This window comes from Numenius arquata, chromosome 8 (genome assembly GCF_964106895.1).
Source record: "Numenius arquata chromosome 8, bNumArq3.hap1.1, whole genome shotgun sequence".
NCBI lineage: Eukaryota > Metazoa > Chordata > Aves > Charadriiformes > Scolopacidae > Numenius > Numenius arquata.
Genome location: NC_133583.1, coordinates 4528440 through 4546575, shown reverse-complemented (window position 1 = coordinate 4546575; position 18136 = coordinate 4528440). Strand labels below are relative to the sequence as shown.

General features: G+C 40.6%; 1 protein-coding gene across 2 annotated transcripts in view; it reads right to left on the bottom strand.

The window, feature by feature from the left end:
• Positions 1–374: 374 nt before the first annotated feature.
• The window catches only part of SHQ1 (SHQ1, H/ACA ribonucleoprotein assembly factor), a 49320-nt gene continuing 31558 nt past the window's right edge, over positions 375–18136 (bottom strand). The window contains exon 11 of one of the 2 annotated variants that reach the window (XM_074152402.1): positions 375–1993. In XM_074152402.1, coding sequence (XP_074008503.1) covers positions 1345–1993 — 649 coding nt within the window. In that variant the 3' untranslated portion in view covers positions 375–1344. The remainder of the gene's footprint in view (positions 1994–18136) is intronic. The other variant, XM_074152403.1, reaches the window with a different exon arrangement.

Genomic DNA, 18136 nt, shown 5'->3' with positions numbered 1-18136 from the left:
CACAGAGACTGATTAAGCGACCAGTAGGTATTTAAGAACATAAAAAATATTGGCAGATCGGGGTTGCAGTTCTTACTGAAGAGAAGTCAGCCCAGCAACAGAGCCAGCCTGCTGATTTCCAGCAGGGTGTAGCATTGGTGAAGAATAAGTCTTTAAGCTTGGGATTTTTGTACGCTTTTTAATAGTAGAAAGGTTGAAAAGTAATCACGGTTTGCTCCTCCAGAGGCTCCCGCTTTGTCAGCCCATTGAACCAAACCTGGTGGTCCCTGTCCCCAAATCCTTTTGTGGAGACTGAACAGCAGCGTATAATTTGCAGTAGCCGCAGGGTTTCAAGAACTTACCTACAGTTCACAGAAATTAGCACAAACTACATTGACTGCTTGGAATTCTTTAATCTTATAAAGCCAAAAAGGAGCAAATGAGTTGGCCAAAGTTACGTGATGACAAATAACAAAGCCAGGTCTGGACAACACAGGTTTGGTTTCAGCCCTACACTCAAGACCCCTGCACCACGTTGTTTCTTCATCTTGGTTAACATTAATGTGGTGATATTAAAAGCATATGCAGAAAGAAATAAGAAATAATTAGGATTTCTCTCCTTTAAAGAGCAACAGCAGAGCCCACATGTGAAAACATTTCAGCAACATCACGAAACAATACATACATGGCAAAACTGTTGAAATAACTTACATAAGAACCGCAGAAATATAAGCTATAAGCCTTCTATCCTGTAGAAATATAAGCTATAACCCTTCTAATCTTGCACTGATGATAAAGAACTTTCCTTTTTGTACAAAAAATAGAAAATATGTATATATTTTAAAATAATTTGTCAGCACTGTTTAGACTTTTAAAGTTATAACCATTATTTTGGAAGTGGTTAGCTATAAAGCATTTTAGAATTAAAAAAAATGCAGCAAATTCTCATAAACAAGTTTATACAAACACAACAAGGCTATTTTTCAAGTAAATCCCAGCAGCTAAAGATAACTAGAATGAGGCTACAACTCGTTTCAGTTGTATTTGAATAGGACATCGTTCTACTACCGAATAAGCTTAATGAAAAATGTTTCTAGAAGTTTACTGAAATTACACATTCCCACATGTAGAGATCAAATCCGAGACTCTGTTGAATCAGAGAAGAAAAATAAAAACCAAACTACGAGGGTATCTATCATACAGTCCTATCAATTCTTCTCAAAGCAGTCCTGTCCTCCAAAATGTCAACACAACAAAGAAGAAAAATATCAAGTTCTTTCCGCAGCTCCGGATAGCCTTGGGAACAGCTTGTTACAGCAATAAGCTGCATTGCTGGTGGGTCACACCACGTTCTAACACGGTCCTTTAGTCTTCATCTTCATTTCTGCTGCAAAATAAAAGAAGTGGGTTTGTCTTTGAAGACACCTCCAAGAAATTTCCTTTCCCAGCAGTATCTTTAGAAAATCCGTCGGGTTCAGATACACGGTTTTCTTCTGGCTCCTGTGAAATGCAGCTCGCAGTCGCCAATCCTTCAGGCTGTTCTGAAAGTCTAATTGCAGTGTGCATTTGCTTTTCTAATTCTTCTATCAGTTGTACAGGAACAGCTGTAGATTGCAAAGAAACCTTTGGTTTTTCATCACTAACCTCAAACGTCGAAGCGTTGGTGCCCTGCCTTAATCCATTACAGGCAATAAGTGGAACTGTCCTCTCCTCTTGAAACGTGCCTTGTAAAGAATTTATTTTCCCATCTTCACTGGTGGAGGACTCTCGCTCCTCTGAATCAGAGCCTTCTGTCTCAGATGATGAAGTACTGCTGGATTCTTCAGACTCACTCGTCTCCGACTCAGAGGAAGGCAGCTGTTGCTTGGAAACTGTGCCAGCAGCTTCTAACGTGCGCTCTTCCTCCTGTACCAGCACCGCTGCTGCTTCCAGCTCTTCTAGCTCAAATCCTACGTGGGACTTCACAAGTGTGCTTTTCTGCAAGGATTCAGAGAGTGCAGCCAACTTTTTTGACCTTTAACAGAGAACAAGATATGTTATTTAACTTTACAAACAGAACTTGCCCATTTGATAACGACAATCCAAATCTTAAACAGTTGTACTATTCGCCCAGTTTGCAAACAACTTCCTTCTCCAATGATTGTAGAAGTAGATGCTGCAGGAAAAATAATTATCAAAATTGTTCGTTATTATTATTATTATTTTGTATTGTATTTAAAAGTGAAGGAAAGGAAAGTCAATGCAGCACCTATAAATACTTAATGGGTGCACATCAAGAGGAAGAGGCCAGTCTTTTTTCAGTGGTGCCCAGCGACAGGACAAGAGGTAATGGGCACAAACTTGAACATAGGAAGTCCCATCTAAACATGAGAAGGAACTTCTTTCCTGTGAGGGTGGCAGAGCCCTGGAACAGGCTGCCCAGAGAGGTGGTGGAGTCTCTGTCTCTGGAGACGGTTCAAACCCCACCTGGACATGTTCCTGTGTAACCTGCTCTGGGTGAACCTGCTTTGGCAGGGGGTTTGGACTAGATGATCTCCAGAGGTCCCTTTCAACCCCATATCATTCTGTGATTGTTACACAGTTTACAGAGGCAGTGCAACGTTTAGAACACCTCTAACTAAGCAGGCACACCATGTCAGCTTCAGATCTTTGGTACGGCCATATCCATTTCTCCAACAGTTTTGCAGTCAGCACATGCTTTACCAGAAAAGTGAATTGTGGATTTATAAACAGAGCGAACAAAAAGTAAAAGAGTGCCTTGAAATGGAAGGGGGGGGGGGGGGGGGGGAGGGGGCAGAGGGGAAAACGGGTATAAAATAACAAACATACATCCTGTTTCTTGTTGTAGAGTTTCACCTCGGACTATCAATCAACTTTTCACCGCTTCCTGCAACAGCGGGTCTACTATAAATCCTGCAGTAACTGACTGGGTTTCATTTCCTCTGCCAAAGCCGCTAACCTGCAAGGCACGACACACTGACATGGGAGCACGGGGCTGATAATGTAATACATGACTCCTGCGAGGCAAAAGTTAAAGTGCTTGTTCTCTCACTTGAATGATTTTAAAGATCTTTATATTCTCTTTCCCAGGGGGCATAATTACTCAGTATAACACAGACACTTTTTTTTTTTTTTTTTTTCTCCTGAAGGAATTGTATTTAAAAGTGGGGGAAGGGAAATTCAATGCAGCTTCTTACACGTTTTACAGAGACAGCGCAACATTTAAAAGCTGAGCTCTGGATAAAATATATTAAACTTCCTTAGTTCAGCCCATAGAGTAGAAAACTAAGGAACAAGTGTTTCCCACAAGTAACCGAAGCAACAGGAAAAAATTTATATTTCTAGGATTTTAAAATCTAAAGTTAAGAATTATATCCCAACATTATCCTAGTGGCCTCCAATATAAACACAAGAACCAAAGTTTAAAAAGCTGCTTACTTAACACTATTCTAATTTCTTCTTTTCGGTGATACACCTCCATTTTATTTTTGTCAAGAACTTGAATTTTTCTTGAAAAGTCATGAAGGATTTGAGAAACTGCCAACCTAATTGGGAACAAAGAAAGCATTCTCCCTGCTCCGTAGGTGAAACTAAAGAAAAAGAAGCCCAGTGATACCCAGAAAGGTTCATGAAGCCTTGCACGGAGGTGGTAACAGAGTAACCGGCTTGTAGGGGATCTGTTCCTGAACAGACTGGGAGAAGCTGGTTTATACCCCGAGTCACAAGAGTTTATACCCCTTTCAGAAAGCATTTTGCCTTGGTTTTGAAACAGTCTCTTTCCTTCATTCTTACTATACACATGTGCCTCCTTCCCCTGTAAGAGTTGTTAATAATACGGAGGTACAATCCTTTTTCCTGTCCAATTGCCAGACTGTCCACAAGAATACAACAAGCTCCAAAAAGTAAATGTGCATTGTGACGGAGAACACTGTTTTGTACCCATTTTATATGTAGTTCCTTTTAATTTCATTGACAGCCACAAGCAACCAACTGTAGGCACAACAATTTCCTCTGGTGGTACGTCTTTAGCTCCAGCTCCCTCAGTCTCACCTGCCTGTTTTATTATTGCCATTATAGACAGAAAATCGATTTTGAAAGTCCTTTTGGTCCTCACATCTCTTCTACTGCGTCTGTCACTTTGTTTCCCACTCCTATAGGTGTTTTTTGCCTTTTCCCTATTTCTGCTGTTCTAATATTTCATGTATATTTTTCTGCTAGATACTCTCAGTCTTTGAAATCACTCCCTTAAAATCATAGACCAGTTTGGGTTGGAAGGGACCTTTAAAGGCCATCCAGTCCAAGCCCCCTGCCATTAGCAGGAACATCTTCAACCAGATCAGGTTGCTCAGAGCTCCGTCCAGCCTGGCCTGGAATGTTTCCAAGGTTGGGGCATCCACCACCTCTCTGGGCAACCTGGGCCAGTGTATCACCACCCTCAGCATAAAAAAAACTCTTCCTTATATCTAGTACAGATTTACCCTCTTTTAGGGTATTAAGGAGATGTATGGCACCATGTACTTTGTGGCATTAATAAATACTTCACTGTGCTCCAGATTAGTATATCCGTGTATATTTTCTTCCTTAACACTTGGCATTAAGTAATCTGACTCAACGCAGCTTATGTTATTAAATCAGATGTGGTACTACTGACAGATGAAAGAATGGCCTCTGTAAAGCAGCAAGTGTTTGGTCATTCTGTACACAAATGCATTTTTATCAATGAGTTCAAAGAAAATGAATGAAAAGGCAGTGCCTGACAGCAACAAACACCTGCGCTACCAGACAAGCTAAAACCGTAAAAGGCTTAGAACTTAGTCTGAAAACTTTGGGTTAATTCCTTCTGAGCAAACAAAATACACTACAAAATAATGACAATAACCGATTTCGTAAAACTGTGGCTTCAAGTTCCTTTTCCTCCAAAAGTTTTGATAGAACTACTGAGAGAGGACATGCTTTTTATCTTTACAAAGGATTGCAGGAAAAAAAGCCATTGATTAAACAGCCTGTTCTTCCCGTCTAACAGTAACAGTACAAATGGATACTCTGCTTGGATGAGTAAATGCCTGCAAAAGGCCAACAATTCCATCTATTCTCTTAACTTCTATAACTGCCTGCCTTTAGCCATCACACGGAGTGGTCCCATGGAGCAGTGTGATGGCCACCACCACACACAAGGACACGGTCCATGAGCCACCAACCAGCACGTTTCGGGAAAGGAGATGGAATGTGGACTCCATGCAGACTTAGGTCAACCTCCTTTCTCTTTGCACCATTGATGCCCCGAAGATCACATTAAGCCAGTCACAATAGGAATCTTCAAATCATTAAAAAACCTAGAAGATTATTTCAATAATTCTTTTAGCTCTTAGCAACACCAGGTATTTAATCAAACTGGATTTAAACCGCATGAAAAAGTCTCTTTTCAGTTACTCAGATTTCTTAGTAGGTTAAATGTTTCCTCCCAACTTTCACTCCAGTCATCACCGTCTACAGAGCTCAACATTTCAATATGAGAGACACTCAAACTGTCACGCTCTTGACAAATTTATACATAAAAGCAGAAAACTCCACTCCTCAACTTTCCAATCTTCTATTAAAAGAAAAAAAGAACAGTAGTTGCACAGGTTGGTTTTTTCCTCCCCCTGTGCAAGGGACTAACAGAACCACAATTAGCTATCAGTTCATCTTGTTTAAGGCAATTATCTAATTTCAAGGAGAACTGAGTTTCAGGAGTGCATTTCACATCAGCCTTAGGAAAAAGTGGCAGCACTCCCTGGGCAAAAAACAAGGCAAACAGCATAAAAAAAAAAAAAAACAGAGCATGGAAATTCTTTCAATGGGAGACTGTGGGTCTCAAACCTAATGATTTCCCCAACTGAAAGATAAGCAACAATTCAGGAAACAAAACTGAGACACCAGAAATGAGATACCATGTATTACAGACTCGTAGTAAACAGGTCCTGCTGTTTCCAGAATCTTTTGAGTAGTGTTTTAGAGATTAGACAGCAAATACTTTAATTTTTCAAGTATGATTAATGGAATCGCATGATTACTTTAAGACATGCTCATTCAGTATGCACATTTGCAGTAATGATATCTTATTATTATGGTAATAGTGTTCTTACATAAACATGCATAATATGCTTTAAAGGTGCTACACATGATAATTATTAGTTATCAAGATGTCAGTTGCTTAAGGAAAATGTCTAATTACAGGTTAAACTGATCAGATGCATGCTTTGTTTAATGTATAGCTTTGAGGAACAGATAACAACAGAGGCATCTCAGGTCTTGTCCATGTAGTCTGGAATTAAAATTTCAAGACAGAACTTCTGTAATCCCTGTCTAGGCAGCAGGAGAGTTTCTCCATGTTCTAAAAGAAGAAAAAAATCTTGTTCCACAGGTCTCAGATTATGAAAGAGTAAAACTGGGGTGAAAAGAACAAAGAATCAAAGGACATTTAGGAAATAAAGGGAGATGAATAAAATAAGGAAAAAGTACAAAAGGATTGTGACAACAGGAAAGGGAAATCAGTACAGGTTTACAGCAAAGTCCACCTGTGGCAGTGTGATGAGAAATGATGGTGATGGGGACCGACTGCAGTGCTGAGACACAAGCAGCAGCTGGGGCAGAAGAGAAGCAGGACAACTTCTCCAGTTAAAGACTACAAGCTCCAGTTCTACTTTCTCTTCCAAGGAGTCAAAAAGGCACTAGGATTTGATGAATCAAGATAGCTGTTATCTCCAGAACACGGAGCTACTAGAAAAAGGTCTCACAGAAGAAATACATTAGGGATTTGACCGTTTCCAAGGAAGATTTAACGTGAACTGGAAGGAAAGACAGAAGTCAATGTATCCAAAGAAAGTAAAAAAATAAATGCAGGACTTGAGGAATACATCCAACCACAAAATTCTCTCATTTTTCCCAAATGTTATAATAAAAATAAGTAGTTATGTTTTTGTATGATTTTTTTTTTTTATATATATGTAAAATTTTCTTTTGAGTCCAGAGGAGGCCACGAAGACGATCAGAGGGCTGGAACACCTCACCTACGAAGACAGGCTGAGAGAGCTGGGGTTGTTCAGCCTGGAGAAGAGAAGGCTCTGGGGAGACCTTACAGCCCCTTCCAGTACCTAAAGGGGGCTACAGGAGATGGGGAGGGACTCTTGATCAAGGAGTGGAATGATAGGACAAGGAGTAATGGTTTTAATGTGGAAGAGGGGAGATTTAGATGAGATATCAGGAAGAACTTCTTTACTCTGAGGGTGGTGAGACAGTGGCACAGGTTGCCCAGAGAAGCTGTGGCTGCCCCATCCCTGGAGGGGTTCAAGGCCAGATTGGATAGGGGTTTGAGCAACCTCGTCTAGTGGGAGGTGTCCCTGCCCATGGCAGGGGGTTGGAACTTGATGATCTTTAAGGTCCCTTCCAACCCAAACCATTCCATGACTGTATAAAATGTCCATCAGTCAGAAATAGCACTACAAAAGGAACAGGTTTAAAGAAAAGGTGTTAATGGGCCAGACCTTTCCATCTGTCTGGTACATGCCATACATCCAATTCTCTTGCTTTAGTAGTTTAGTTACGCTACAAAAAAACAAAAAACAACCAAACACCACCACCAAACAAAACACAAAGAAGCAACGCAAAGGGAACTTGAAAATACGAAAACCAGCATTCTGCTCCTCATTCCGTATGACGGGTGGCACTGCACACTCTAGCAAAGCATGGGAGTTACATATATAAAACACTGTCCAGAGTATTTGCAAACGTGGGAGTAAACAGTCAAGCTGGCAGCACCACCTTTCAAAGCAGGAGTCAGTAACATTTCACTACAGAATGGAAAGGGACTTTTCTGGTACAGGCACAAGCTCTAGCTTGCTTTTGTTTTTGTAAACAATAGAAGCATTATTTCTACTGCTTCATAAGTTTGGCGGCTTAGCATTTCACAGGTGTATACAAACATGTACTTTTCTGAAGTACACAGTGTAAACCAGGTGTTAAGACGTGGCAAAACACAATTACAAGGCAACAGAATTTTATTATTATCTACCCTTGGCTCAATCACAATCCAGTCACCGTAGAGGGCACAAGTGCTGTCATGGCAGATTGAGCTATTCTTGCCCAAGCACAGGACAGAAGCAACAAAGCATGGGAACCTGTATTAAAAGAAACAAACAAACCAAACATTGACAACAGCTTTGGTTACCAGCCCGGTGTCCGAATGTGACCTAACTGGTCTTGGAACCACGCTGAAAACTATCTAGTCTTGGAACCAACTAAAGTCTTGTTATATTACGTTGTTCAAATGTGGTTAGGGCCTATTCACTGTGTTACAATGGGAATCAGTCCTCCACACTAGCAATGCTCTAACTTGGCTGTACAGGGCTGACAAGCCCTACTTCAAATGTAAAACACTTTACATTAATTATCTTTAAGCCCTACAGGCAAGATAAACAAGTCTCAAAGAAAACAGTAGATACTTCAAGCGCAAACGTGCCTTTGCAGTGTCGTAGGTTCCACCCATTATGAAAATGGGCCCGTTTCATTGCCAAGCAGCCACCCCCTGGTAGCCCCACAGTTCTTGAGATACATTCAAACCCAAACTAGCAGCGTGCTACGCCAGTCAGCAGGGCTGACAAATATAAAACCAGGCGGTTATTTAACTTATCTCCACTCAACAGGAGCTCTCCACACATTGGATCCATCTAGCCGTAAAGCTGTTGCATTAGGCAAAAGGCTTTGTGTCTGCTGGATCACAAGGTATTCCCAACTGCCTTAATTTTATATATTTACTGTATGAGAAGCTACCAAATTTAAGGAGAAAGCAGTCTATATTTAAACTACCTTTCTCAACAAGGCCTGGCAAAACTCTGACTTGCGAGAGAATGTTTCAGAGACACCCTGTTTCTCAGATAAAACAGATAACAAGCAATACAACCAGCCAAGAGTACCACCACTTTAAACGTGCTCTAAATTACATACCTGGCAGCATTGCTTACAGTTTCCCACAATTATTCTTTTCGCCAGAGGCATCGTAAGTATTAAGACAATTCTAGAGTAAATATTATCTCAGGCATCACCAGATATTATCCCAAAGTAGAGCCTCAGCAGTTCAGATACAGAGGATGTGTAAATTTAGTATCTGCGAGACATTGAAATGTCAGTTAAGTTATAAGGGATAATGAAATCTTCTGCCTTGCCACAAGGCTGGTTGAGGACAGGCTGCAATAGGACGTAAGTGACGTTTCTGCCTGGACTGTCACTGGTGAACAAAAGGGCACCTGCAAAAGAGCAAGATTCTCCAGACCCTTCAGATCATCTTATTGCTCCCCTGCCCAGAGTGGTTCTTGCTGGACTCCATCCATCACTGTCTTCCAGCCCAAGCCTTATCTGTCCAGACACAAGGGGTATGAAGAGACATTGCTCAACGTTCAGTCCCTCGATAATGCCGACATTAACTTCCCACAGGAACTCCGTCACGATCTTGATGAAAATTAATATCCCCATGGCAGTAACTCTACTGCTTAAGCTCTCTTGAAGCGGATGGCTCAACAAGTTACAGTTAAACATGATATCAAAAGATAAGAAAGTAAGCTCATACAAGAATGACACAGCTGACAAAGTATCCAACTATTATTACATATACTTGAGAAGATATACTTCTCATATACATGAGAAGAAAATAAATTGTTCTTCGATCTAAAATTCAGATGTCAGCTTCTATCTAGTCCTGCTTGAGCAACCAAACTGGTGATCTTTGAGGAAAGTCTCTGAAAGCTGTTAATTGAGCTCACCCTGTTGGGCAATGCTGTAAGTCACTGGAACAGCATATACTGACACCCAGGGGTGGAGGATAAAGCGGGAGAGAGACACATTCTCTTGAATTACCCTGATGTAACAAACTCCAGGGCTCTATCACGATTCTTTCAGAAAGACAACTAGCAAAGTCAAACATCCCTCCACACTTGACATACAATTTCAAACAGCTAGAAAGAAAAAAAAAAAATAATACAGTTATTTAATTCTTATGATACAGAATTGAAAGACAATTTGATTTTAATAAAATATTCAAGACACAAAGGAGCCTAGGTTTGATGAGTCCCGACTGGTGAAACAAAGAAGTGATCATGATGATGGCATTGAATGCAAAAGCAGACTTCATTCATCTAGAAACATCTGAAGTCAACATGCACAAAAAAGCATAAGTGGTTGAACAATGAGGTTAGATAACAAAAAAATCCTCCAGTTCAGGAAAAGAATCCTTAAAAAATGACATTTAGCTGCAATAATAAAAAACTCATCACACTAAATGCACCATCCATTTGCTCAAAACTACCCACGGGTTACAAAAGAACATGAGCCTCAGAATCTGCCTGGAGATAGGAGACTAAGACTCAATTACACCTTTAAGCATGTGTTTTATATGATGCCATATTTCACCATTTTTTATTTCACTTTCAAGGTTATTCCTAACGAGTGCTTCAAGTTATACACTAGTCAGTGACCTCCAACCACAGTGAAATAGTTTTGAAAAAGCAAGCTCAGAATCACTGAACAAAAATACTCTGAATTAAGTTCTGAAAGAAATTCATAGCAGAAAGCCTGTAGCCTTGTTAAATGTTCACAGACAGTGACAACCACTTTGTGCATCACAAATACAACACACTGTTGCGTTACAGGCTATGACAACGAACCTAACTTTACACTGATTTTATTGCTAAATACCTTATACATGCCTTTACCCCAATTCTGCACAAGCTTGGGGAAACTATGCACAGATTTTATTTCATCCAGCTCTGGAAACACAACTATTTTCTACAGTGAAACACGGGTAAAACTTAACAAATACTACCATGAAGTTTAAGGCATGAAGTGGAAAAGAAAACACACACAGCACCTGAACACAGGGCAACTCTTTCGTGTAAACAAAAGGTCCTCGTTCAGAACAACACAGATAATATTATTCTATGCTTGTGGACCACACACAGAAAATACCATAGGTTCCTAATAAACAGAAAAGTCTAAAAGCCTTTCCAAAAATGGCACAAAGTTCCATACTGTATCACTTAAACAGAAAGATGAATATGCAACATTTACTAAATCCCTCTGCAGCCTTTATTAGCCGGTTGGCTCATCAGAACCCTACCTGGCTCATGAGATCTTAAAGAATCACAGAATAGGCAGTACAATTAACAGCGAGCACGATAAACACAAACAGAACCATTCAACAGTTTAATGTGTTTAGTTTATTACACATTTTTATAGTAAGAGGCAGAACCAATAAATAACACCATTAAAATCTCATTAGCTCTGATCAATGAGCACAGAAGATAATGTAAGAAGAAAGCCGAATTTAATTTGTTAGTGAAGAAGAAACAGGACCATTTTCTTCAGGACTCAGGTGAAAATTGACTTAAACTTTAACTAATATTCTACATTATCCGCAGGAAAAGAAAGACAGATGAGTGTAAACACAACAGAAATAAGGCAACATTTGTTCACGTGATTTAGTATTAGATTAACCACTGTCTTCATAGGAAAGAAACAAACCACCTCCACAACACAGCACTAAAGACTGCTTAATTTCTACACTTCCTTATGGAAAGCCAACTGCTAAAATAAAAAGTGCTCAGTCTATTCAAGGTATTTTATGCAACTGCAGGTATGAATTCACTCTTTCCATTTCTCAGGAGAATGGATTCTTTTTTTTTAGTCTAAATAACTTAGTTTTAAACAGTTATACTGTCCATGTCTATACTGACTGTTAATTATTTCCTTTCTACCAACTCTTGGAAATACCAGGCAACTTCAATCAAATTTGAGAGCAATTAGAGATTAAAAAAGATCTTTAAATTCCTACATATTTCATGAAAATAAGCAGAGGTAGGTAAAAAATAATGACCAACCAGCTACTGCATGTGCTGCCTCTTGTCTGGAGGAGGTGTCAAAGGGTGCAGTGAAGAGATTGGAGCACAAGGCTTGGGTTCGTAGCAAGTTTATAAAATCTTTTTTTTTCCTCCATCCCTTCTAGATGTCAGACAAAGCAGAGATTGGAAAAGCGTTCGCTGCACATCAAGTCTTTATCTTAAATATAGAAAACCCACACTATAAAAGAGGGAGCACTGGGTTCAAAAAGAAGTCTGGAAAATACATCTCCCTGTAAGCAAGATGCCACCACTTTCAATTGAGAGGATTAGAAGAGCAGAAATCTAGCATAAAGAGACTACTTTTGACAAGAGGTGACAGGAAGCAGTCCTGCACCATAAAACCATGGCTGATGGGGAAGAATCCAATGGGTTTAAGAGGAACATAAAATGCTTTCATCTTGAAATTCTGGCTTTTAAAGGGCATTGCACAAATTCTGCAACTAAAAGAGTTTCAGAACTAAGAGAAACTAAGATACACTCCCACTGCAATCCAACTTGTAAACATGAACTGCTATCTACGTAGCTGAAAGTATTACAGTTTGTTAACCATAAATCAAAGTTAAAACATAGAACCATCATTTCAAGTGACTTCTTTTACGTTAATAAGTCTGAGTATTTCAAGTGACTTTCCCTCCATATTTATTCTGAAATTCCACAGTGCTGCTTTCATAATGAATCTAAATACTGCATGAGCTGAACTTCACATTTATAAATATTTAAAAAAAAAGATGAAGCTTTCCAATATAGTATCTTGCTTTTATTGGTCTTTTTGATTACTTGAAATCAAACATATCATGGATTATAAAAGAAATCAAGTACAGCTCACTTATGTAGATGATTATTCATAAGAGAAAACAGACAGAATTAATATTGGACTATAAAAAGAAACTGAGAAGTATTTATGTTTTAAGAATACTTTAACTAAGCTTAGAAGCAGCCCAGTGATGCCAAAATAGCTTGAGTAAGTTGCAGCCGGTGCAAACATCTAACAATGGCACAGCTTCCAAAGTTCTATATGATAAATACAAATAATGAAAGATGAATAGATAACTCACCACATAAAAAAAGATGGAGAGCAAGGAACAGATTTTATAATGTGATAGTAAGTATTGGCTGCGTTACAGCCATGGAATGCTGGTAATTGTTCTGTTGTTAGCCCCGTCTCCCCCAAATTTCTTAACTGCCGTTACCTAGAATTTGGTCTCCACCGTCAGCACTGGTGATCCAGGAGACAGGACTCCTAACACTGCAAATTATACAATTTGTATTACAGTATTTGAATCATAGAATCATTGAGGTTGGAAAAGACCCTTGGGATCATCGAGTCCAACCATCTACCCTACTCTACAAAGCTTTTCCCTACACCATATCCCCCAACACCACATCTAAATGACTCTTAAACTCATCCAAGGATGGTGACTCACCCACCTCCCTGGGCAGCCTGTTCCAGTGTCTGATCACTCTTACTGTGAAGAACTTCTTCCTAACGTCTAGTCTAAACCTACCCTGTTGCAACTTGAAGCCATTCCCTCTTGTTCTATCACTATTTGCTTGTGAGAAGAGACCAGCACCAAACTCTCTACAATATCCTTTCAAGTAGTTATAGAGAGTGATGAGGCCACCCCTCAGTCTCCGCTTCCTCAAACTAAACAGTCCCAGTTCCTTCAATCGTTCTTCATATGACTTATGCTCCAGGCCCTTCACCAGCTTCGTTGCCCTCCTCTGCACTCGCTCCAGCACCTCGATATCTCTCTTGTATTGAGGTGCCCAAAACTGGACACAACACTCCAGGTGTGGCCTCACCAGTGCCGAGTACAGCGGCACAATCACCTCCCTACTTCTGCTGGTCACGCTATTTCTAATACAAGCCAGGATGCCATTGGCTTTCTTGGCCACCTGGGCACACTGCCAGCTCATATTCAGCCGCTTGTCAATTAGAACCCCCAAGTCCTTTTCCGCCAGGCAGCTTTCCAGCCACACTTCCCCAAGCCTGTACCGATGCATGGGGTTGTTGTGGCCCAAGCGCAGGACCTGGCACTTGGCCTTGTTGAAGTTCATACCATTAATGTTGGCCCATCGATCCAACCTATCTAGGTCTCTCTGTAGAGCCTCCCTGTCCACATGCAGATCAACACTCCCGCTTAACCTGGTGTCATCTGCGAACTTACAGATGATACACTCTATGTCATTATCAAGATCATCAATGAAGATGTTAAACAGAAATGGTCCCAACACTGAGCCCTGGGGGACACCACTTGTGACTGGCTGCCAGCTGGATTTAACTCCATTGAGCACCACTCTTTGGGACCGTCCAGAGAGCCAGTGCTTGATCCAGCAGATCGTATGCTCGCCCAGGCCATGTGCAGCTAGTTTTTCCACTAGAATTCTATGGGGAACAGTGTCGAATGCTTTTTGAAAGTCCAGGTAGATAATATCCACAGCCTTTCCTTCATCCAATAATCGGGTCATCTTGTCATAGAAGGAGATCAGGTTCGTCTGCCAGGACCTGCCTTTCATAAACCCATGCTGACTAGGCCTGATGCCCTGGTTGCCCATTATATGGTTTCTGATGGCACTCAAGACGACCTGCTCCATGACCTTCCCTGGTATCGAGGTCAGGCTGACAGGTCTATAGTTTCCTGGATCCTCCTTTTTGCCTTTCTTGTAGATGGGTGTTACATTTGCCACCCTCCAGTCCATTGGGACCTCCCCAGTTAGCCATGACTTCATATAAATAATGGGAAGTGGTTTGGTGAGCACGTCTGCCAACTCTTTCAGCACTCTTGGGTGTAGCCCATCTGGTCCCATAGACTTGTGTGCATCCAAATGGCGTAGCAGGTCACTGATCTCTTCCTCTTTAATTGTGATGCCACAATCACAATGAGAGGTACTCGAACAAAGCACTGCAGAAGATGTGAATTTTTAGTGTCAGGATAATGCTAGCAGAGTCATGCATTACAAAAATAACAAGAACAACAATGACAACAGACAGGCACAATTAGAAACTCATTACTCCAACGTGACCCTACCCCTTTACAATGGAATTTATCCACCAAACAACAAAAGTCCTAGTGAGGTCGGTCAGAGTTTTAACTCTGATGATGCTCCGTTGCTTCTGACTGACACCTGTAACACTTGAAGGGAAAACACCACCTGTAGCCTTCCCACTCACAGTCCATCCTCAACTCACACCATCTAAACAGAAAAAAGAAACCAAATCTGAACATCTTGCAAATTCCTGCCAGGAAAGCAGATTTTTGCAAGGGCCTAAACTGAACAGCCTGCTCCCATCTTCTCGCCCCCACACCCTGCTGTGTTTGTAGGGCACCTCGTATCAGACGATCTAGAGCAGGATCATGACTCTTATGAACAATAATACTTAATTATAATAATACCACCACACCCCACTGAATTGGCTGCAGATCTGGCTTCCTGACCGCGAAAGGGACAGGCCACGTGCACAGCATCACGCAGCCGGCCCACACTGCCCAGTTCTTGCAGGAAGAGTCCCCAGGGAATAGTGGGGAGCGGACATTAGGACACAGACTATGTTATCATCTCATTCAACACTTTTTCTTCTCTCTTGTTCTCTGTTCTGCCTTGAGATTTATGGGGCAATCACTGCAAGGGGCAGGTGGAAGAGACCAAGCTACTGTCAAGGTTGGAAACAAAACAGGAAGACGTTATCAGCCCGCAGATCATCTTCCCACTTTGATCTCAGCTGTGCACCCCACCTGCTCAGAAAGGCAACAGCTACACAAGCTCATCCTTCCCCTCCTCAAACCAGAAGGAAAAGTCAGCAGAGATGTGCTGACTGAAAAGACACGACACAGATCACTGACCCTTCTGTAGGCAGGCAGGAACTGCCTCCCAACAACTTTGGAAAATCAAAGCAGTAGCCTGAGGGGGGGAAAAAAAAAAAAAAAAGCAAAAAAGCTTTCTTCTTTGCCTTCTCTCCCCACAGCAAGGTGCATTCAGATACAGCCTGAAGGAATACGAGCTACAGAAAAGTGATGGAATAAATAGAAAAAAAAAAACCCAACAGAGTAAAGGAGAGGAAAAACATCAAAGGATACTGTAGCTAGCAGCTGGGAGGAGAGATTAAATCCCTTGTTAAAAATCCATGTTTTACAGGGCTTGCTAAAACATATATAAAGGGGAATTTCTGGTATTATACCCACCTGTCTATCAACTTTTTCAGCCTTCAAGGCAAACAGTATTTTGCTTTAAGCCTCTTAAGTCTGTAAATAACAATACCCAAGTAATATAATATCCCAAGTGCTCTATGTGCACCTACTGCTTTACAGACAATTGAAGTGACAGCTCAGGACTTAAATAAGATGCAACATTTAATGAGAGGCACGGCACCTCAAGATGACAGTAAACAAAAAGAAACCGTATTAAAAACATGTATCAGAACAGTGAAAGAGGAGACATATATAAATAATGTGCTTGCAAATTATTAGTTACTATTTTTAAATCAAAGAGCTGTGATCTAAGGATTAAGAGCAGATAACTTGGGATGAAAATAAATAAATCTGGGTTCTCTACCAAATTCAGGCACCAACAGTCAATAAACTGGTAAACCCTTATCTAAGTTCCAGGGAAAATGATAGAATTTCCTCTTGTAAGACTAGAAAAGGCAGTTTTAAGAGCATAATAAATTGTACAGCATCTCAGAAACTTTCTGCACCAGGGCCATAGGTAGCATTTGAACCACAAGGTATTTTTTTGAGCTTTGCTATGTTGATGGAAACATGTAAGACAGTACAGAATTACCCAACAACCTAGGGAGAACAAGCCAACTCATAATTACTCTTCACTAGGAAAATGCGAAAACTTATTGCTGTCTGAATTTTTCCTGTTCAATTAGATAGATTTTATTTGTAATTCTTTTTTATTACACTACGCAATGGCCAAAACCTGATATCTCTGTCCTATCACACTTGCAGGCAAGTCCAAATCAACCTTTAACATTCTTACCAGTGAGCTGATTCAGTCTCAGGTAATTCAAACATTCATGGAACCTTCTTCCCCCTAATTCTCTCCATTTTTCAATGTCTTTTTTTTTTTTGAACAGACATTAGAATTTGATGGTGTTTCAGCCGTGTCTCACAAATGATGCATTGTGAGGTCATGCCACGTTCTCCTCCTAAACGATAATACTCTGCTTCTTCAGCTGAGCGTTGCACCCACCCTCTTACCCCCTCAGAGATAAATAGGTGCTCAGGTTCAAACTGTTCTCAAGCATCACCCAACATACTTTTCTGAAGCTGCCCCCTCCAACTGTCTTATATTCCTCAATCCATAACTATAATGTACAATCTTTTATTGTGAATGTGCCATCTTGGACTTGACTGTAGTTAAATGCACGTTGTTCATATAAGCACGTATTGCCAACCTGGGTCAGTCTGTGCAATTCATTTTCTACCTTTAAATGAGTAACATTTAATGTCACCAAAGTTTTCATCTAAAAAGACACATGCTATATTTTCTTACAGATTGTTAAAGATACTGGACAGTACTCAGACAAAAACTCTGAAAACAATGATCTTAACTTTATAAAGCAACAAAAACCTGTCGTTTCCCAGGTGGTTGAGGTTTTTTTCCCCATTTTCCAGTATTTTCTACAACACTGACATATCTGTAAATCGTACAGTTGGTGGTATGTAAACTGAAATATGCATAAAATGAGCCTCAAAGAGACCATTTGAAGTGGCTGCTCCCATTATTGGTAAAAGCTTGAAAACCAGCTGGGATATCTGAAAGTTAATACACCAGTATGGGCCACCAAAGAAGTGAATGAAAAGCAAACTGAACACAGCGCGATTACTCAAAGCAGTAAGCAAGGGTAGTGCTGCATGCTGAACTAGCTGCCAGCAGCAGCAATGCCAGCTCATAATGCCTGCTAAGAAGGAATTACAATAATTGAGGATTGTGGTCATCAGCTACTAGAGCAAGTCATTGCAGGACAATAAGGGCAAAGCCTGTGTAACCAGGTAAAATACAGCTTTCTTACCGTGTTCCTGGGAAAGGCGTGAGCACAAGCAGAACTAACATTTTTTGGTTTGTCCCTTTTATGTGTATGGCCCTTATTAAGCCAAAAAAGCAAAGGAAAGAACAGCTTCCAAATTAAAAATCTCCCAAATCCAACAAGATGCTTTGTTTTGCAGGGGGTGGAGGGCAGGGAATTAAGTGGCTTCAGTGTATCCACAGTGACAACACCATTA